The sequence below is a fragment of the Oryzias latipes genome, chromosome 5 (genome assembly GCF_053564925.1).
Source record: "Oryzias latipes strain Hd-rR chromosome 5, Olatipes_Hd-rR_3.1".
Taxonomy (NCBI): Eukaryota; Metazoa; Chordata; class Actinopteri; order Beloniformes; family Adrianichthyidae; genus Oryzias; species Oryzias latipes.
Genome location: NC_136241.1, coordinates 27,482,919 through 27,500,057, shown reverse-complemented (window position 1 = coordinate 27,500,057; position 17,139 = coordinate 27,482,919). Strand labels below are relative to the sequence as shown.

Sequence of the window (17,139 nt, the reverse complement as noted above, 5' to 3'; positions counted from 1 at the left end):
TTAAACAGAAAAATCCTTTACACAATCATGTAGGAACATATTTTATTTTATTATAGAAATTTCACACCCAAAACTTGCATTGGAAAATTAACTAAGTACATCCAGAGATTTATCCGAAAGATGGAGTGATAAGATGAAAGTGAAAAAGTAGAGAGAACCCCGTGTCCTTCTGTTACAAGATTTGTCCTTCTTACAGCAAATCAAGACCCCAGAACATCCTTGTTCTGTAATCTGTAACATTTCAGTAACAAAGTCCTATGTTGTTGTTTCTCTGCAGATAGTCCATTTTTGTGTTGAGATAGAGAATGCATGAGGCTTTGATTCCTCGCCTTGTCCTGCTCCTCTGTGCACCCCATCCCTGGAGGTATGCATCTAAGTGCTCATTTCTCTTTTTTTGTAAACTAACCACAGGCCGATAAAAAAAAAAAAACCTGCCATATTCTACTCTTTGCTTGGAAAAAAAGGCAGAAAAAAGTACTGGTAGTGGAGAGCCAAAGCAAAGAGATTCTGTCAGGAAAATCAATTTGAGATCTAAAGCCTGGGTTCACCTCGTTCTAATCAGCAAACGTGCACAACGAGAGGTGTTTGGTATGGATTGTATTTTGGATGTATGCTTTAAGACAGAGCAGCAGTTCAGCAGGACCGTGCCCCCCACCCCCCTCCTGCTCTCCTCCCTGTGTCTGAAAGCAGCATGACAGCTAAATATTGGCAGAAGAGGGCGGGCTGCCGGCCCACAGCGAGAGCGAGCTCAGTTAGTTGCCCAGGCCTCCAGGTCTGCCATGTCATCCTCGTCTTCTTCTTGCTTCTTTTTGGCTAAAAGAAAAAAAAAAAGTATGTTTATTTTCACATCAAGTAAATTATGAAAGTTTTCCTCAATGAGGCGTTTTAGAGATGATGTCTCATACCTGGTTTGGATGGAAGAGAAGTGGATGGTACGCTGGGCAGAGGAACATCTGCCGTTCCTTTGATTTCCAATAGGTTTTTGTCCAGCTCCTCCTGTTCCAGATCCTCCAGCTCAGCCAACAGCTCATCCTGCAAAAACAGCAGGTTTGCTCAAAGTGAACTGAGACGACACAACATTTATGCTCTGAACAAATCCTGGCTTAAACACTGGACAAAGGGAAACTTCTCCAACTTGTCTCTTAAAATAGAATAACAATAAACGAACAAGTTTCAGGTCTTAACATATTCAAAAGTGAAACACAGAGAGGCATTTCAATTTGCTTTGAGGTCTGAACATCTCATTTCACTTCCTGCGGTTTATCCTCAGTTCTCACCTCGTCGTAATCTTCGCCGAATCCCACTGGTCTGGAGATGACGTCTGAGATCTCCTGGGCCACTTCCTGCTGTTCTGTGATCTCTGCCATGAGATCGTCTACTTTATCTATGTCCCTGTCAGATGACGACAACAAAAGACGCTCAAACAAATGCAACCAACAACATTGGAGACAAGTTTCAGTAGTACCGGTCGGCTTTTCTGGTGCACGACTTACAATAAAGTTCCTGGCATTCGAATAACAGAACGACAGTAAAAGTATGCTTTGTTAGAAGGGCTTTACTAATGACAAGGTTTTATACCGTTGTAGTTTTGGTTTAATCAAGTAATATTTTAAAAATATATGAATACATAAATAAAATCACAAAAAAATGTAGTTAATAAAACTATGAAAGGATAATAGTGTCAAAATTAAGGTAAAGTGTTAATAGGTTTTATCATTTAGGTCAGTCAATTGACATTTACGGAGGAGACCACATTAATAACTATAAACTATAACTACAAACCATAGTAACTAAATTTATCATCTATGAAGAGATGCCAGAAATAATAAATAGTAATAAAGAAATAGTATTTTTTTAATTAATAAACCACATGAGAATTGATAAAACTAGCAGTATAAGTGGTAATGATTTAGTCATAAATATAAAGGGAAATAGTTTTCTTTTTTTTTTAAGAGTTGTCATTTGGTAAAAATGGGTTTTATCATTTGATACCATCTAAAATGTGTTAGTCAGCATTAACAGAACAAGTTGGTTGTTTTTAACAAACAAAAGTGATCAAACCATGAGCAAAGTGAAACTAAAGGCTCCCAATGGGAGCATAAGAAAAAGAACCGACAAAAAAGCTAAGAAGCAAGTAAAATAAAAAAACCGACAAAATAAATAAATACAAATAAAGCAAAGTTATAACAATTATTCAAAAGCCAAAGAGATGTCCTGAAGTTCTTAAGATTACAGCAGAGCAAAGGTTGTGACCTAACGAAGACCTCCCACTAAGCAACAACTTACATGTTTTCGTGCGCGGCCTTCATGGCTTTAGCAGCAAAGCCCATATTTTTGAGCACTTCTGTGTTAGTGTTGGCGTTCTCCAAAGCCTCTCTCTGGAACTCGATGGTGGACAAGGTCCCGTCAATCTGAGCCAGCTGCTTCTCGTACCGCTTTTTTCTCTTCAGGGCCTGGAGAGCCGCTGGATGGACAGAGGACACAGCGGTCAATTCAACAGCTTAAGTTAACTTAAGTTATTGAAATCTCAAGTCACAGAAATTCAATTGTGGTTTTGAAAATATTGACAAAAAATAAGGTCAAAGTCAACCAATTGGATTAAAGTAACAATTAACCATTTATTAATTTGTGTCACATTCATTTGAAAAGAAACATAGACCAAGTATGTTTATGCATTTGTGTTTCTTTAGTAAAATCTCCCTTTCTATTAACATTTTGCCATCCAAATATTCAGCTGCACAGAAGCCGCACAGTAAGGGCTGCAGGATACTCCAGGCACATGCAGAGGGTGTTGTTAGAAAGCAGAGACGCTGTATTAGATTGAATCCTGCCAGAGCAAAGTCTCTGAAAGCAGACAAAACCCTGGCTCTGTTTTCAGAACAGTTCAAAACTGGGATGGTTGTTCTGCAGCAACCCTGGATTCAGAGACAAAACACTCATCTAATTATGACTCAAGTGAAAGTGAAACGGGTAAAAGGACTACTAAAGTACAGAGTAATGGCTATGAATATGACATCTGAATTTTGTTTTTCAAGAATATGTCAAAAAAGACCCTTGTATTTACAAATAATTACTAAAGAAATTTTATATTTACAGTCTTCTACAAAAAGAAAGGCTCCGCAATACATAATTAAAAAAATAAAAACATTTAGGTAAAGTGCAGCTTTATAACCTAGTTTTCTTTCAAAAATCGACTTAAGCAAAAGTAAAAATAGTAGAGCAGTACAATAACTTTAAGGAGCACCTATTTTCAAATAGTTACTTCACTAAATTACACTCATTACTATCTACCTCTGATAATAATTAAGGGAACTTAAATGTAAATGATCTTTAAAATAAATAATATTGTAAGAAAATATTTATTTGCGCGTTCTTTTTTGTTGAAAAGAAGTCTTGTTGCACAGTTTGAAGTTCTAGCTCTGCTTTGACCTGAGACCCTTTCAACAGGGACTGAACAAGTCTACAGGACTGCTTTTCTGTTCAATAAGCTTCCTGTTCAAAAACATCTGATAAAACGCACAAACAAGAGGGTTCTGGTCCAACTGCTCCAGTTTGATCAGATAAAGCACCCAGACCTAGTCTGACTTTGCCAACCAGTTAAGTCACATCACAATCAGTATATAAGAGCTGCACACCACGCACACACACACACACACACCACGCACACACACACACACACACACACATCGTTTTTCCTTTTCTTTCCAGGTAACAAACTTCTGACCTCTCTTGAAATGATTATTTTTGCCACAAAAACCCACCATTTCAACATCATAAAAAACATTTCCTTTTCCCAAACTGGAGACAGTTTATCTGGGTATTACAGAACACAGAGGAGCACATTTGACCAGAATTCAATCAGAGCCCCCGATGATAACAAACAGGGCTGTTGTCCTGGCAGGTTGCTGTGGAGCTCTCAGCTGGAAGTGACATCATACTTTCCTGTTTTTGTTACTACAATTAAGAGCCTGATTTTATTATTACTGATTAAAATATTGGTAGATTACTTTAGCTTTTAAAAATATTAGTATTCTAATGCTGGTTTTATGCACTGAAAGGATTGTTTACATTATTTTCATTTTCTAATGGATTTTACTATAACTAATTTATTGTGTGCTATTATTGGCATAATTTTTAATAACAATTGGTTGGGTTACACTCTTCTTTTTCATTTTTTCCCCTTTGTCTACATTTTTTTTAAAAAGAAAATCAAATATTTCATCTTCGCTAAATATTTTATACATAATTTGCTGTTTACCACTTTATAACTAAACAGTGTTTTAAATTAAAATTTTAAATAAAATGAAATCCACACGCCATGTTTGCCGACTCTTCAGAAAAACGAGGACGCAATGTTGATGAAGTCCATAAAAGGACGGAAATGTGCCGTATAACTTTTTAATTTTTATATAATCTGTTTCTCTAGAAGAAAAAGAGAATTTGATTCATGAATTGTTTCATCTAATTCACAGTAAACAGTCCTAGATCATGAAGTGAAAAAATAACAATTAACAAGTGACAATTAAGTTACCAAAGGCCGATTTTTTTTCCACAACCTCGCAAAGAAATACATCGTTTATTGTCAAATTAGAATCCTTTTGACAATTTGTTGTTAAAACTGCATTTACAGTCTGCTGAGGATGTGAGCAGAAGCATCAATCGATGCAGCATGAGTGACTTTGGTGTCATTATCACAGTGAAGTTGGTGTGTTTGCTCTGCTCTGCATTCTCTCACATTTTCCATATCTGAACAGAAGCAAAGGGCACAATAAGACGGCAGACTAAGCAGTAAATCAGGTTTGATGGGCTGTACCATCAAAAGTCACAGTATGACGTGATGAACGCCTTCTCCAATGGAGCACAACCATAAGTACTGTGACTGCAAACACAGATGTGACACATCTCAAGCCGCGTTTTAATAACTATATAACATGATACCAGTGTTTACACAGCCTTCCTTATAACTGGTGTTAAACTGGAGATATAAATTAAATACATGCAATTGCAAATTCAAGTGAACACTCAAAGGGCAAAACATTTTCAACTAAAGCCAGATTAAGAGTTTTTCTTAAAAATTTAAGTTTTGTTGAAGCATCTCTTGATTTAAAAAATAATAGTCTGTGAGCATTATTGTAGTAATCTTTTACTACAAAATGTGTGATTTTTCTCACGAATAAACGTTTTACAAAGAGAAACTCAACAGATTAAGATTAAAAACACTAACAACTCGGAATTTCATGTTAATTTTATGTTGAGCTTCTCATTCACGTCCTGAGCTTCCTTTTTTACGTCCCAACTCTTCAACTGGACCTTTAAAAATGGAGTCTCATGACTGCATGGATGTTTGCGTGAAGACACAGACGTCTATTCAGGAGAGCAGCCTGTCAACAGCCAACTGACACTAGTACCTGCTGCTCCAGTTGGCCTGCGGCTAGCAAACTATAGAGTGACTTTGTCGATCCAGCCAACCCCCAAAGTTACAAAAAGTCTACCTCGTTTGTTTTTGGTGCCGTTCTTCTTCGCCGTTATGAGTTCCTGTTCAATTTTCTTCTCCAAGAAATCCTGTTTTTTCGCCAACATCTCCTCGGTTTCCCTGAGCTTCTGGATAGCCTCCTGGGGAGTCGCCGCTTTGCCACCCTTACTGCCGCCACCGAATATTTTACCAAACAACGACATTTTGCTCAGTTTAAACAACAGCTAGTTTTCTTTCAAATCTATACAAACTTTTGGCACTTTGTTTAAGGTTTAGTATTAAACGCCCGGGTGTTTTTTTCTGGCAGTTAATCGCGGTCGAACCCAGAGAGTGCTGTTTGTCGGCACCGCTGGTGTTTTTGTCTCTTCTTCCGCTTTCTCGACAGGCCGCGTGATGTCATTACGTCAGACAAAAACGTGACTCATACGTAGCAGCGTGCCGTCATGGGAGATTCCCCCCACCAATTTCAAGTTTAAAAAAAAATACTCTTCTATTTTGGCATTGCCCCTTTTCTCAATCTTTAGGGCATATTTTCTGTGATTTCTTTTGTCACAAATGTGCTCTCATCTTTTCTTTACATGTATTGTTTGGGTTCCACCAGCATAAGAATATTAATATCGATTTATTTATTTCTATTTCAATTTTTATTAAAGGTTTTCATCTTACTTGCTAAATTTTACATCCACAAATGCAAATGTTCTAATGAAATTCTTACGTTTTCTTTATTTCTGTCAGTGGTCAAACTATATATTTAATCAAATAATATTTAAAAAAAATTAAAAAAGCTGTATAAATGTCTTGACATTGTTTCTATTCATAAAAACATTTAAAATATCAATTCTCTGATTTATTGAAGATCCACTCCAATGAAAATGGTGTTTTTAACATGTTCTTGTGGCATTTTTTCTCATGATGGAGGACACACACAAAGAAATTTTAGCTTAAAATTTTCTTTCTGAGTATTTCTTTATTCAAATTGTTGTAAATCAAGAGTATTAATGAAAAAATGCATTTGGAAAAAGCTTGTAGCAATGGTGCCACAATTGGTGGGCCACAAACCCCCTGCTCCTCTCCATTCTGACGTATGCACTTGCAGACGTCTAGATCCGTGTACATCTTCATTCTCCTCGTCTGAGCTGGCATCTGGATCAGAACTGTATGGCTGGACAGCTTCGATATTGCTCACCCTTTTTTTTTCCGGTAATGTTAGGTCAGGGTTGTAAGGGGATGTAAACTAATGGGAGAACGTGTAAACAAAGGGATGATGGGAAGTGTGGGGAGGCTTACACCGCAATGGATAACTGTCACTGTGCAGATAATATGTCCTAGAAAACAACATAGGTTTTTTTCTTTGGCTAAAAACAGCATAATCACAAATAAAAGACCACTGATTGATGAGTGGGAGTTTTAACCCTTGTGCTATCCTAGGCACTTTACCATTGGGAGTTGGGTCATCTAGACCCACTAGACAGTGCTCTGAACCTTTTTTCTTCAATGATTTGTGATCTTCACTGGTGTCCATGGATTACATGAAATCTTTCCACCTTTATCCACCTTTGTCATGGTAGAGAGAACACGTCACTGTAAGGGTGGGGTCATCTAAGATAGCACAAGGGTTAAAAAACACGCCTCTACTGCTCCAGAGTCCAGTGGGAGTGTGATTTAGAAAGCCTGGTCTATCATGAAGGCCATATCAGAACATGTCTATTCTTTTAGAAATGTTTGTGTAAGATGTCTGTATGCCTTTAAGCAAAATTTAATATACCTGGTGGACCAATAAAGAAACTGGAACATGGGATTAATTTTTGTGGAGAGGGGTGCAAATTCTATTTTCAATAGTGAATTTTATTAAACAAAATGGTTTTACAAAAAAGTGTTTGATTTATTTTTACTTTTTTTTTTAACCTAATTTTAAATGAAAAGGGGAAAAAAATCCAAGTTGAAATAGTATAAGAATCTTATAAATTGCAAGTAACTTAGAACTAATTTAGCTGTCATTTTAGGGGTGGGATTATATAAACTTGCTTCTTCCCACTCCTTTTCAAGCAATAAATCAAGCTCTACTTATACTTCAGTTAATGATCACTGTATTTAATTAAGCAAATGTTATTTAAGTGAAATTTTTGTTTTATTTTCTGTATTTTTAATCTATGCATTTTATCATTTCTGTAATGAGTTTGATAAATATGTGTAAATTCTTTATTGCTTTGACTACAATGCTTGAAATAAATCAATAAAATCAAATTTTTATCCAAGGCAAATATGAAACCTATTGAAAGATTTACTTTTAACTTTAACAACAATTAAGAAATATCAAAACAAAACTGTCATTCAAAAATATCAATTTTTTTCCATCTTATCCATGTGGGCACTGTTGTAGAATGTGTCATGTGACCAAACACCTTTGTTTTAATTGAAAATGAGCAACACTTTTTTTTCTTTACCAATGTATATTTTAATTTACTCTAGGCACAGATCTGGTAACAAGTGAAGACATTTGTTGTAGTCGGCCCCATTTAGCTGCAATTTCCTTAATGAAGGCGGCGTCTCCTGTGGTTCACCATGTTGTACTTCTCCAGCTGAAGATGTGCGTGACCAGAACGCCAACCAACGAAACCCTGACTTGTCTTAGGAATAGGAGGGGAAGGGTTAACCTGCAGAGAAGAATCCCACTGAGTAAAAGGTTTCTAAATAGATAATAATTTGTCATTAAAAGCTTCATACGTGTGTGTTCTTTCCTGGAGGGGTTTGAGACCTAGTGCTTTGCTGAAGAGGCCCCCCTTTAATGCTTTCCATCAGCTTTGCGTTCTCCTCCTCATACTAGAATACAAACAATAATGTTTCATGTATACAAAGAGACAAAACCTTCGATGAACAACAAATGATCTATGATCAAAGAAAACCTGTTATCCTCAGTCATTTAGCTGTCTTCTACCTAGATGTGCGTGCTAGCACTTTTCTTACAAAAAAAATCAGTAAAGCAAGCATCAAATATATATTTTATGGCTGAATAGGCACCCTGTGATGGACTGGTGAAGTGAGTGTACTTAACCCCTCGCCCTTCAGTAGCTGGAGAGGCTCCAGCAAACCCTGTGACCCCCAAAACAGTATAATTTAGGGGGTTAAGAAAATGAAAATGGATGAAATTAAGGAAGTGGATAACACTCAAAGATTGTGTGCATTTGGAAACAAATCAATGGCAAGCAAACCAGGGGGGTCAACACAAAAAAGCAGTAAAACATCTTGAGTTTACCTCCTTGTAGACGTCAGCCAGGAAGCCCCACTTGTGGGGCCAAAGATCTGCTGAATCCTTCTCAGTTTTTAGATGTGCTTTCCTACACAGAAACGTAAAAACATGCTATGCTTTCACTTTAGTCACCACTTTTCATTAAATCTAGAAGAAGTGAAACAGGCGTTCACCTCGATCACATCCTGCAAGTTGTTTTGCATTTTAGCTGGTTTCTCAATCTCAAAAACAATTAGGGTTTTCGGATATTTTATACATTTGTCTGCCTTTTGGTACACAAAAGAAGAATTTCATCATTTGCTCTCAACCTCACCAATACAAACATTTTTTATTTTTTTAAACACAGCCTGCTCTCCATGTGTCCAAAGACAGGGCTCCATAACAGTCTGAAGACTCCACAGCTGCAGACAGTGGTTTCAAAATTGATTTCTAGAAAGTCACCCAAGTATGCCGTTGAACCACACCTAAAGTCTGACTCTGCTTGAATGAGTAAGGAATGCCAAAAATGTTTTATGCCGTCTTTTCGAGTTTGTTCATTTCCCACTTTAGCAGATCAAACTAAACGCCACACAGTCACAGCGGCAATTTGTCTGGGAGAAGTTCAATCCAAAACAAGGTAATAATAAATAAATAAATAAATAAATAAATCAACAAAAACAAATTTAAAAAGATCACTCTACCAAAAAGCATCCACCACTGTTGAACAATTTTCCAGAGCCATTTCTAAAATTTCTAGTTAAACGAACACCTCCCATTTTGTTGCATGAATCTTTAACTTCTGCCTTTTAGCTTCAAAGTACAACTTCACACCATGTGTGTAGACATAGATCCTGTGGAAAATAGTGAACTTAGTCATTTAGATGACAAAAAACGTGCACAAGCTTCAACCACAGAGAGTGGACAACAGTGGTTGAGCTGTGACTGGACTGGTTTGAGCACAAAAAGTGTCTAATTAAATAGCAAATTAAGAAAAAACTGAATGTAGAATGAAGAAACTGCCTGTGTCTGCCTCACAGCATCTGGATAAAAAGGTCAACTGATAGTAAAACAATGCAGGGGACAAATTCACGATAGTCACAAATTTAAAATTATGCAATTTTAGGTTAGAGTAGACATTGCATTTTAACTTTCGTTACCATTTTCAAAGTGTTTTTATTCTATTTTTGAACTTTTATGATCATCTTCAGTTATATTCACCCACCCAAAGTACATTTTAACAGCATTTCTAATTCAGTCAGGCATTAAAAAGAATATTAACAGAAGTAACAAAATTATAAATTTGAAATTTTACAAGTTACGAATGTTTTCCTTAGTCATCTAAAAATGCTCATCTATGGTAAAGCATATCGTATAAAAGGCAGAATAAAACAAACATTTAACACAAGTCAGTTTGTTTCTTTACCAGATTTCATCCTGATGCACAAAGTTGACGGGATTAGATGTTTGCTGGGAATTCGCCATCTGTCCAGGAAGAGTTAGTTTCCTTGGCAGTCTGGGGCTAATGTTTCAACTGTGTCCCTGCCTGCTGTTTACTGTCTCCATGGAGACCGGGTTTCCTGACTCATCTGTTCTGTGACCAGTGTGTGTTAGCATTGTGATAGTGGCTTGAAAATGTTAAGGCCTACCTTCAATTGTTAATTTTTATCATCTAAAAGCTAATCTTTGTGTGGCCCAAAAACCTTTTTTTCATACAGTTAGTGCTCATACAAAAAATAGGCTGTGATGGAGGAACTGTTGTGATTACGGTAATATATTATTATTATTATTTACACTCCTCTTTTAACGTTGTCTCTTGGTGATAACTTTTATAATTTCAAAAAAGAAAAAAACATATGATATATATATATATATATATATATATATATATATATATATATATATATATATATATATATATATATATATATATATATATATACTGAAAGTTAAGCATATTTAATCATTAAAATATTCTTTATTTTAAAATATTCAATATTTTTATAATATTCAACATTAAAATGATCTCCTTCTCAGTTTGTAGTGGATCAGTCCTCCACACAGAAAAACTGCTCCTAATAGCAAAGCACAGACTCCACCAATGATGTAGTTCTCAGTGTGGTTTTTTGAAGACTCTGAAATGACAAAAACAAACATATTTTATATATTTTTTAAATATATTTTTTTGAAGCAGCATTTATGGCTTTGACTCAATTACCCCAGTTATAAATCTTGGGTTCTTTGAGGCTGGTGTGCTGCACCATGCAGCTAATGTGATCCTGCTTTCCAGGTGTCAATGTCAGGTATGTGTGAGCCTGATAGGTCCAATCTCCATTTGGCAGCACATCACTAAAGGTCACGCCTTCGGTCACTTCCTGTCCATTGGAGAACCACGTCAGCCTGATGTGTTTGGGGTAGAAATCCAAAGCGCTGCACTCGAGAGTTGAGTCATTGTCCTCCACTGTCTGCAGACTTACATTGGGTTCAACTGAAATAACAGTTTTTGTCGCTCAATTTCAGTTACTTTATGCAAACTTTTACAACTTTACACCTTTTTATTTTTAGATGCAATACATATAATTAAAAACCTTCACAGCAAAAGCCTCTATTTTGGTTGCAAAAGGACTCTTGTTAAAAATGCAAACTATGAAAGTACACATCATGAATTCGACTGCTACAAAAATATATTTCAATATTTTCAAAATATTTCAGCAACCACAAAATGTGCTGAAAATTTGTTTTTATGTATATTTTCAGAAATTTTACCATCTTCATTTGATCAACCTTATAAACTGGTTGGGCTCTATTTTACCCCTTGGATTAGTTGTTAATGCCTGACACATAACCAAATAATTCAATATGATAAAATTATAGTTCAGAAAAAATATGAATTAAAAAGTTTGCATATTTACCTTTTGCCGTCTCTGTCGTTTCATAAATAATCTCAACACTTCTCTGACACACAAGTTCTCTCTCCAGTATTCGCTGAACCACATCGTGTTTGTCGGCATTGAATTTAGCTGCTGTGATCAATCCAGCTGGAGTGAAGCCGGTCCACCCCCCAACCGAGCTGTTGTACTGCATGGTAAGCTCCATATTGAAATACCAGTCAATCAAATACTGCACCTCCTTTGGGTTTCTGGATGGTAAATAACACAAGAAGTCAGAAAACATGAAGTATCCATGCTGATCCTTGGAGTAATCTGAAAGAGAAAAGAGGTGAAACCTTCATTCATTCATGCAGAAATGGATGTCTACATAATATATAGGTCCATGTCTTTACACTTAGTCTGAAGAAGAATGGCCTCCCAGTGACCAGAACTGAAACTCATGACCTTTGTTTTTTTTTTTTTTGTCTTGCTGTCTCTTGCTTCCTCATTTGGTTAGCACTGTGTTTTTTAACCAGTGTCCCGCAGTAAATGTCACTTAATTGGTCCAAAAATCCTTTCCCATTGCCAAGAAATCACTTTTGTGTTCACCTGAACAGGCCCAGGTTTCACACTGTGTAGGTGATCACAAAATACTTTTTCTTTGGGTGTATTTCATTATTATTCAAAACACTTTGATAAGAATGACTGTAAATTGTTAACATAGATGACAGTTTTTTTTCTATGTTGGTGGTGTACCTTGTGGTTTTTAACGAGGAAAGAATTCACCCTGAACATTAATTTAATAGGCATTCTTATAATTTAGCAAACACAAACATTTATCATTTCTGTTAAAAAAAAAGAATTTAAAATAAAATAAATTATTAAAGAACAGAATTGAATCACAGCAGCAACAGACTGTTTCATATGAGCTTGTTCAGATTTCAGCCAAACTACTTTTCTAAAAGGTAAATCAGTGGGTCATGAAGTGACATCATTACAACTTTTTACAGAATCCCTTCACAAATGTTGACACATGACAAAAACAATTTAGATTGTGTATCAAAATATTAAATATATTTTGTAAATTGGGATTGGGTTGCATTTGGTCACAATAAAATTTGTCTGGAAAAAAATAGAAAATAGCAACTAAATGCACAAATTTAACTGAGCAAACAGGAGAAAAAGGGTGAAACAGTCTTAGTTATCAAAGAATTATCTACGATTATAGCTATGCAAAGAAAGAAATGACTTGAATTAAATTTAAAAAAGGGGATGCTCTCATGTGAAAGAAAAACATCTGTCAAATGTAGCATGAAGATCGACTCAAACTGCCGTAACAGCAAAAAACCCAAGCTTCTTCTGTTACTTTCAGTTTAACAAAATAAATTTAACAAAACAAGCGTTTATTTGTTTAGTGTTTGAACAAAAGTACAATACATTCACAAGAAAAACGTACCTGCCACAGATGGAAGTAAACAACAGAGAAAGAGCAAAAATCTGAATCTGTCCATGTTGGACTGGAGCTCAGATCAACCAGATGTGCACAGAGTGAAATATGAAGCCTTCCTCTCTGCTTCAAACACTGATATCTTATTTTATAAACTGTTACACGTTTTTATAAGAAATGCAAAATACTCATACTCATCAGCTTCGGGATCATGCAAATGCTGCAGGAATGAGGAAGTTTGTGCAGTCCGTTGAAAGGAGGAGGCTTTCTTCTTCTTTTTTCTCATTGTTTCTTATGATTCAAGTTCCTGAAGCAACTTGAATCTTTCTATTATTATTTTAGCTGCCATGGCTGTCACATGATTAGGGGAAGAGTTTGATTTAGTTAGTCAGGTTAACAACCCCCAAAACTATCGAATAGCATGAAATGAACTAGAAATATCTCATTTTAGTTAATCCAACGGTTATAAATTAATTTTGTTGCTGTAAATGAAAGTATTTATAGAAATAATTGCGTCATTGTGTGCATTTTAGTCCATTAGAAAACTTTAATTACTGGATCTCTAAAAGAGAAATAAATACTCAATAATAATAATAATAATAAACTTGTAAGAATTCTTTTAATCTGGTAAAATGAGTTAAGTAATGTCCTTTGTAGAGTTCAACCATAACTACCACATGGATCACCTATTCATAGCTCAACAATCTTTCTTTAAGTATTAATGAATCAATCAATACAGATTTTCTCCATTGAATTTCCTAATAAATTTTATCAGGCAGTTCTTTTTCTTACTTTCTTCAAGCGAAAAAATTTAATCTTGATGAAATAATGTTTTTTTTATAGTCTTTTAAACAGGAATATTTTTGACCTACATTAGATTCAGCTGATACTGTGTGTGTGTGTGTGTGGGGGGGGGGGGGGGGGGTCGAATTCAGTTTCTTCGACAAAACATGCAGGAGCTTGTATACAGATCTAACAATCGTGCCTAAAGAAGAAGTTATTGTTTATTCTATTGTTCATTTATATAATATAGTATTTACAATATCTTTATTTAATTAATGTAATGATTATTTATTATTATTTATTCATGTTTGGGTGATTATATTTACATTGATTCAGAAATGTGCAACTTTTAATTTTATTAATGAAAGTGTATTAAACATAAAATATGAAACTTTAAACGGCAAATGTATTCCATTTCTGTTTGTAGTGAATCAGTCCCACACACAGAAACACCGCTCCCAAAAGCAAAGCACAGACTCCACCAATGATGTAATCGCGATCCGTTTGGTTCATTGACGGCTCTGAAAAGACAAAAAGAAACATTTCTGAGTTATGAGAACATTTTGTGGAATTTCTTTGAAGCAGCATTTATGGCTTTGACTCAATTACCCCAGTTATAAATCTTGGGTTCTTTGAGGCTGGTGTGCTGCACCATGCAGCTAATATGATCCTGCTTTCCAGGTGTCAATGTCAAGTATGTGTGCGCCTGATAGGTCCAATCTCCATTTGGCAGCACATCACTAAAGGTCACGCCTTCGGTCACTTCCTGTCCATTGGAGAACCACGTCAGCCTGATGTGTTTGGGGTAGAAATCCAAAGCGCTGCACTCGAGAGTTGAGTCATTGTCCTCCACTGTCTGCAGACTTACATTGGGTTCAACTGAAGTAACAGAGATGGTCAGTTAGCATCCCATAATGAAGGCTTCTTCATGCAAACTTTTACACTTTACATCTCTTTTTACCTTTCTACAGGGAAAGCACAGATTTTTGCAAAAGGACAAACTGTTAGTACCACTAAAGCTTCGGCACATTTTCAATAAACATTTGACTCACTTCCTGGAATTTTGGGTTGTTGATTCCCTTTCCACACTCATTATGCCATCATTCTGAAGCAGTAGCTGAAGCGCCCTATCCTACAAGCAGATCACTACCCTATTTTTACTTTAAAATTCATGGCTGATTGTCTCTCTGGATAGTTTCACTGCTCCACCTCCGCCTTGTTTCCACCAGATCTGGCTCTGAACCACCATCAGCATCCAGGCCCTGGACACCCCCCCCCCCGATCTGTAGTCTGAATTTAGGAAAAATACCATTATTTAAAAAAAATGTATATACATTTTCTGTCATGGAGGAAAATTTACATTATCAATGAAGTTTTTCAATATCAAGTTTAGTTTAAGAAAACATGTCTTAGTGATGAGGATTGTTTTCTCAAAAACAGTTTTTTGTTGCGCTGTAAGATTTCATCAGAAACTTGACTCTGAGTTGTGGGCGGGACAGTTGTTGCGGAAACAAGCCTCTGCTGATATCCCATCATCCCTTTGTTTACACTATCTCCCACTAGCTTACAGCCCTTCATAAATCCAAGCTAACATTAGCGGTGCAACAAAAAAAGCGAGCAATATTGGAGCTATTCAGCCGTGCATTTCTGAGCCAGATGGCAATTCAGGCGTGGAAAACTAAAACATTAATTTATCTATCTGTCTGCAACTTTATGTATCAGAATGGAGCAGAGTAAGGAGACTTTGGCCCGCCCCATACTTGTTACTGAGTCACAACTGAGAGCTTTAATAACAGCATTTTTTTTCACCACTTTTTGAATAAAGAAACACTCGTTTAAGCTTAAATTATTTTATACTTGCCTTCCATAATGAGAAAAATGGTGCAAGAACAGGTTAGAAACACAAGAACACCATTCTATGTTTTCCTTAGATCTGTCCCTACAGAAATACTAACTGGACAAGTGGATGCCATCATTTTTAATTAATCAACACGCAAAACATTTTTCTTAAGTGTAACATTTTGTCATACTTTCAATTTATTTAAATTCTTTGTTGGATGGATCTTTCAAAGTGAATATTTTTAAAACCCTAAATTAATTGACACTAAACTTAAGAGTGAAACAAAAAATTATATGTATTTTGATAAAATAAATGTCACAAAGACATTTGTTTATTTACCTTTTGCCTCCTCTGTTCCGTTGTAAACCATCTCAACACTTCTCTGACACACAAGTTCTCTCTCCAGTATTCGCTGAACCACATCGTATTTGTCGGCATTGAATTTAGCTGCTGTGATCAATCCAGCTGGAGTGAAGCCGGTCCACCCCCCAACCGAGCTGTTGTACTGCATGGTAAGCTCCATATTGAAATACCAGTCAATCAAATACTGCACCTCCTTTGGGTTTCTGGATGGTATATAACAAAAGAAGTCAGAGAACATGAAGTATCCATGCTGATCCTTGGAGTAATCTGAAAGAGAAAAGAGGTGAAACCTTCATTCATTCATGCATAAATGGATGTCTACATAATATATAGGTCCATGTCTTTACACTTAGTCTGAAAAGGAATGGCCTCCGACCCAAACTGAAAATGACTCTTTTTCCCCTCAAAGTCTGGAGTCTTGCTGTCTCTAACTTACCTCCTCGTTAGGTTAGCACTGTGTTTTAAATCAGTGACCCACAGTACTCTGGTGTGCTGAAGGAAACTATTACATCTCATAATTGGTCCAAAAACTTTTACCATGCCAGGATGTCAAAGATGTTTCTGAGATTAAAATTTGGTTGCATTTAGTGATGATAAAATTTCAAAGAAAGAAAAACAATGAAATCAGCAACTGGTTGGAACTCTAATGTACTAAAGTTGAATTGATCAAGCAGGGGATCATCAGGTGAAATAACATTAGAAACCTAAAGAAAGTTCTGACTTGAATGAAATAAAACAAATAGAGATTGCTCTTCTGTATGAAAGACAAACTATCAAATGTAGCACGAAGATCCTCTCAAACTGCCGTAACAGCAAAAAAAAAAAAAAAAGCCAGAGCTTCTACTTTTACTTTCACAAGGCAGTTTCTAGAAAAACAACTGTTTACCCGGTTTAGTATTTCAACAGAAGTTCAATACATTCACACGTAAAACATACCTGCCACAGATGGAAGTAAACAACCGAGAAAGAGCAAGAATCTGTCCATGATGGCCTGCAGCTCAGATCAGCCTGCAGAAGAAGTGAACAGATCAGTTTGCAATTTGAGAACTTCCTCCTACAAACACCGATCTGTTTTCCTTTTTTTTTTAAACTGATTGTGAGGAAATGAACACAGCTACAGGATCATTCAAATGCTGCACG

The 17,139-nt window shown here is 36.0% G+C and overlaps 4 protein-coding genes across 4 annotated transcripts; all 4 read right to left on the bottom strand.

Moving 5' to 3' along the window:
- Positions 1 to 28: 28 nt before the first annotated feature.
- On the bottom strand, positions 29 to 5,907 carry LOC101173541 (charged multivesicular body protein 4b). Its single transcript, XM_023955120.2, has 5 exons — positions 5,493 to 5,907; positions 2,287 to 2,464; positions 1,278 to 1,392; positions 906 to 1,032; positions 29 to 813 (listed from the first exon to the last, which is right to left on the bottom strand). Exons 1-5 carry the CDS (start codon positions 5,674 to 5,676, stop codon positions 749 to 751), a joined length of 669 nt encoding a protein of 222 aa, XP_023810888.1. The 5' UTR covers positions 5,677 to 5,907; the 3' UTR covers positions 29 to 748.
- Positions 5,908 to 7,903: 1,996 nt separating this feature from the next.
- Positions 7,904 to 10,279, bottom strand: LOC101156646 (ciliary microtubule inner protein 1). Its single transcript, XM_004069058.5, has 4 exons — positions 10,123 to 10,279; positions 8,727 to 8,808; positions 8,198 to 8,293; positions 7,904 to 8,127 (listed from the first exon to the last, which is right to left on the bottom strand). The coding sequence occupies exons 1-4, from the start codon at positions 10,179 to 10,181 to the stop codon at positions 8,005 to 8,007; spliced, it is 360 nt and encodes a 119-aa protein (XP_004069106.1). The 5' UTR covers positions 10,182 to 10,279; the 3' UTR covers positions 7,904 to 8,004.
- Positions 10,280 to 10,628: 349 nt separating this feature from the next.
- LOC101173297 (rano class II histocompatibility antigen, A beta chain) lies at positions 10,629 to 13,896 on the bottom strand. Its single transcript, XM_011475327.4, has 4 exons — positions 13,023 to 13,896; positions 11,609 to 11,899; positions 10,915 to 11,184; positions 10,629 to 10,831 (listed from the first exon to the last, which is right to left on the bottom strand). Exons 1-4 carry the CDS (start codon positions 13,075 to 13,077, stop codon positions 10,713 to 10,715), a joined length of 735 nt encoding a protein of 244 aa, XP_011473629.1. The 5' UTR covers positions 13,078 to 13,896; the 3' UTR covers positions 10,629 to 10,712.
- A 248-nt stretch (positions 13,897 to 14,144) lies between these two features.
- Positions 14,145 to 17,139, bottom strand: LOC144981243 (rano class II histocompatibility antigen, A beta chain-like). Its single transcript, XM_004069204.5, has 4 exons — positions 16,936 to 17,139; positions 15,976 to 16,266; positions 14,406 to 14,675; positions 14,145 to 14,317 (listed from the first exon to the last, which is right to left on the bottom strand). The coding sequence occupies exons 1-4, from the start codon at positions 16,982 to 16,984 to the stop codon at positions 14,190 to 14,192; spliced, it is 738 nt and encodes a 245-aa protein (XP_004069252.1). The 5' UTR covers positions 16,985 to 17,139; the 3' UTR covers positions 14,145 to 14,189.

Bases quoted from the DNA above. Each gene is read 5' to 3' on its own strand.
- LOC101173297 (XM_011475327.4), bottom strand. From the start codon at position 13,077: ATGGACAGATTCAGATTTTTGCTCTTTCTCTGTTGTTTACTTCCATCT. The intron at 11,185-11,608 runs GTAAATATGCAA...CTGTTATTTCAG, and splicing joins AACGACAGAGACGGCAAAAG to TTGAACCCAATGTAAGTCTG. The intron at 10,832-10,914 runs GTAATTGAGTCA...TTGTCATTTCAG, and splicing joins ACCCAAGATTTATAACTGGG to AGTCTTCAAAAAACCACACT.
- LOC101173541 (XM_023955120.2), bottom strand. From the start codon at position 5,676: ATGTCGTTGTTTGGTAAAATATTCGGTGGCGGCAGTAAGGGTGGCAAA. The intron at 2,465-5,492 runs GTAGACTTTTTG...CTGTCCATCCAG, and splicing joins CGGCACCAAAAACAAACGAG to CGGCTCTCCAGGCCCTGAAG. The intron at 1,033-1,277 runs GTGAGAACTGAG...CTGTTTTTGCAG, and splicing joins TCGGCGAAGATTACGACGAG to GATGAGCTGTTGGCTGAGCT.
- LOC101156646 (XM_004069058.5), bottom strand. From the start codon at position 10,181: ATGGCGAATTCCCAGCAAACATCTAATCCCGTCAACTTTGTGCATCAG. The intron at 8,809-10,122 runs GTAAAGAAACAA...GTTTCTGTGTAG, and splicing joins GTGCATCAGGATGAAATCTG to GAAAGCACATCTAAAAACTG. The intron at 8,294-8,726 runs GTAAACTCAAGA...TTTGTATTCTAG, and splicing joins TGGCTGACGTCTACAAGGAG to TATGAGGAGGAGAACGCAAA.
- LOC144981243 (XM_004069204.5), bottom strand. From the start codon at position 16,984: ATGGACAGATTCTTGCTCTTTCTCGGTTGTTTACTTCCATCTGTGGCA. The intron at 14,676-15,975 runs GTAAATAAACAA...CTGTTACTTCAG, and splicing joins CGGAACAGAGGAGGCAAAAG to TTGAACCCAATGTAAGTCTG. The intron at 14,318-14,405 runs GTAATTGAGTCA...TTGTCTTTTCAG, and splicing joins ACCCAAGATTTATAACTGGG to AGCCGTCAATGAACCAAACG.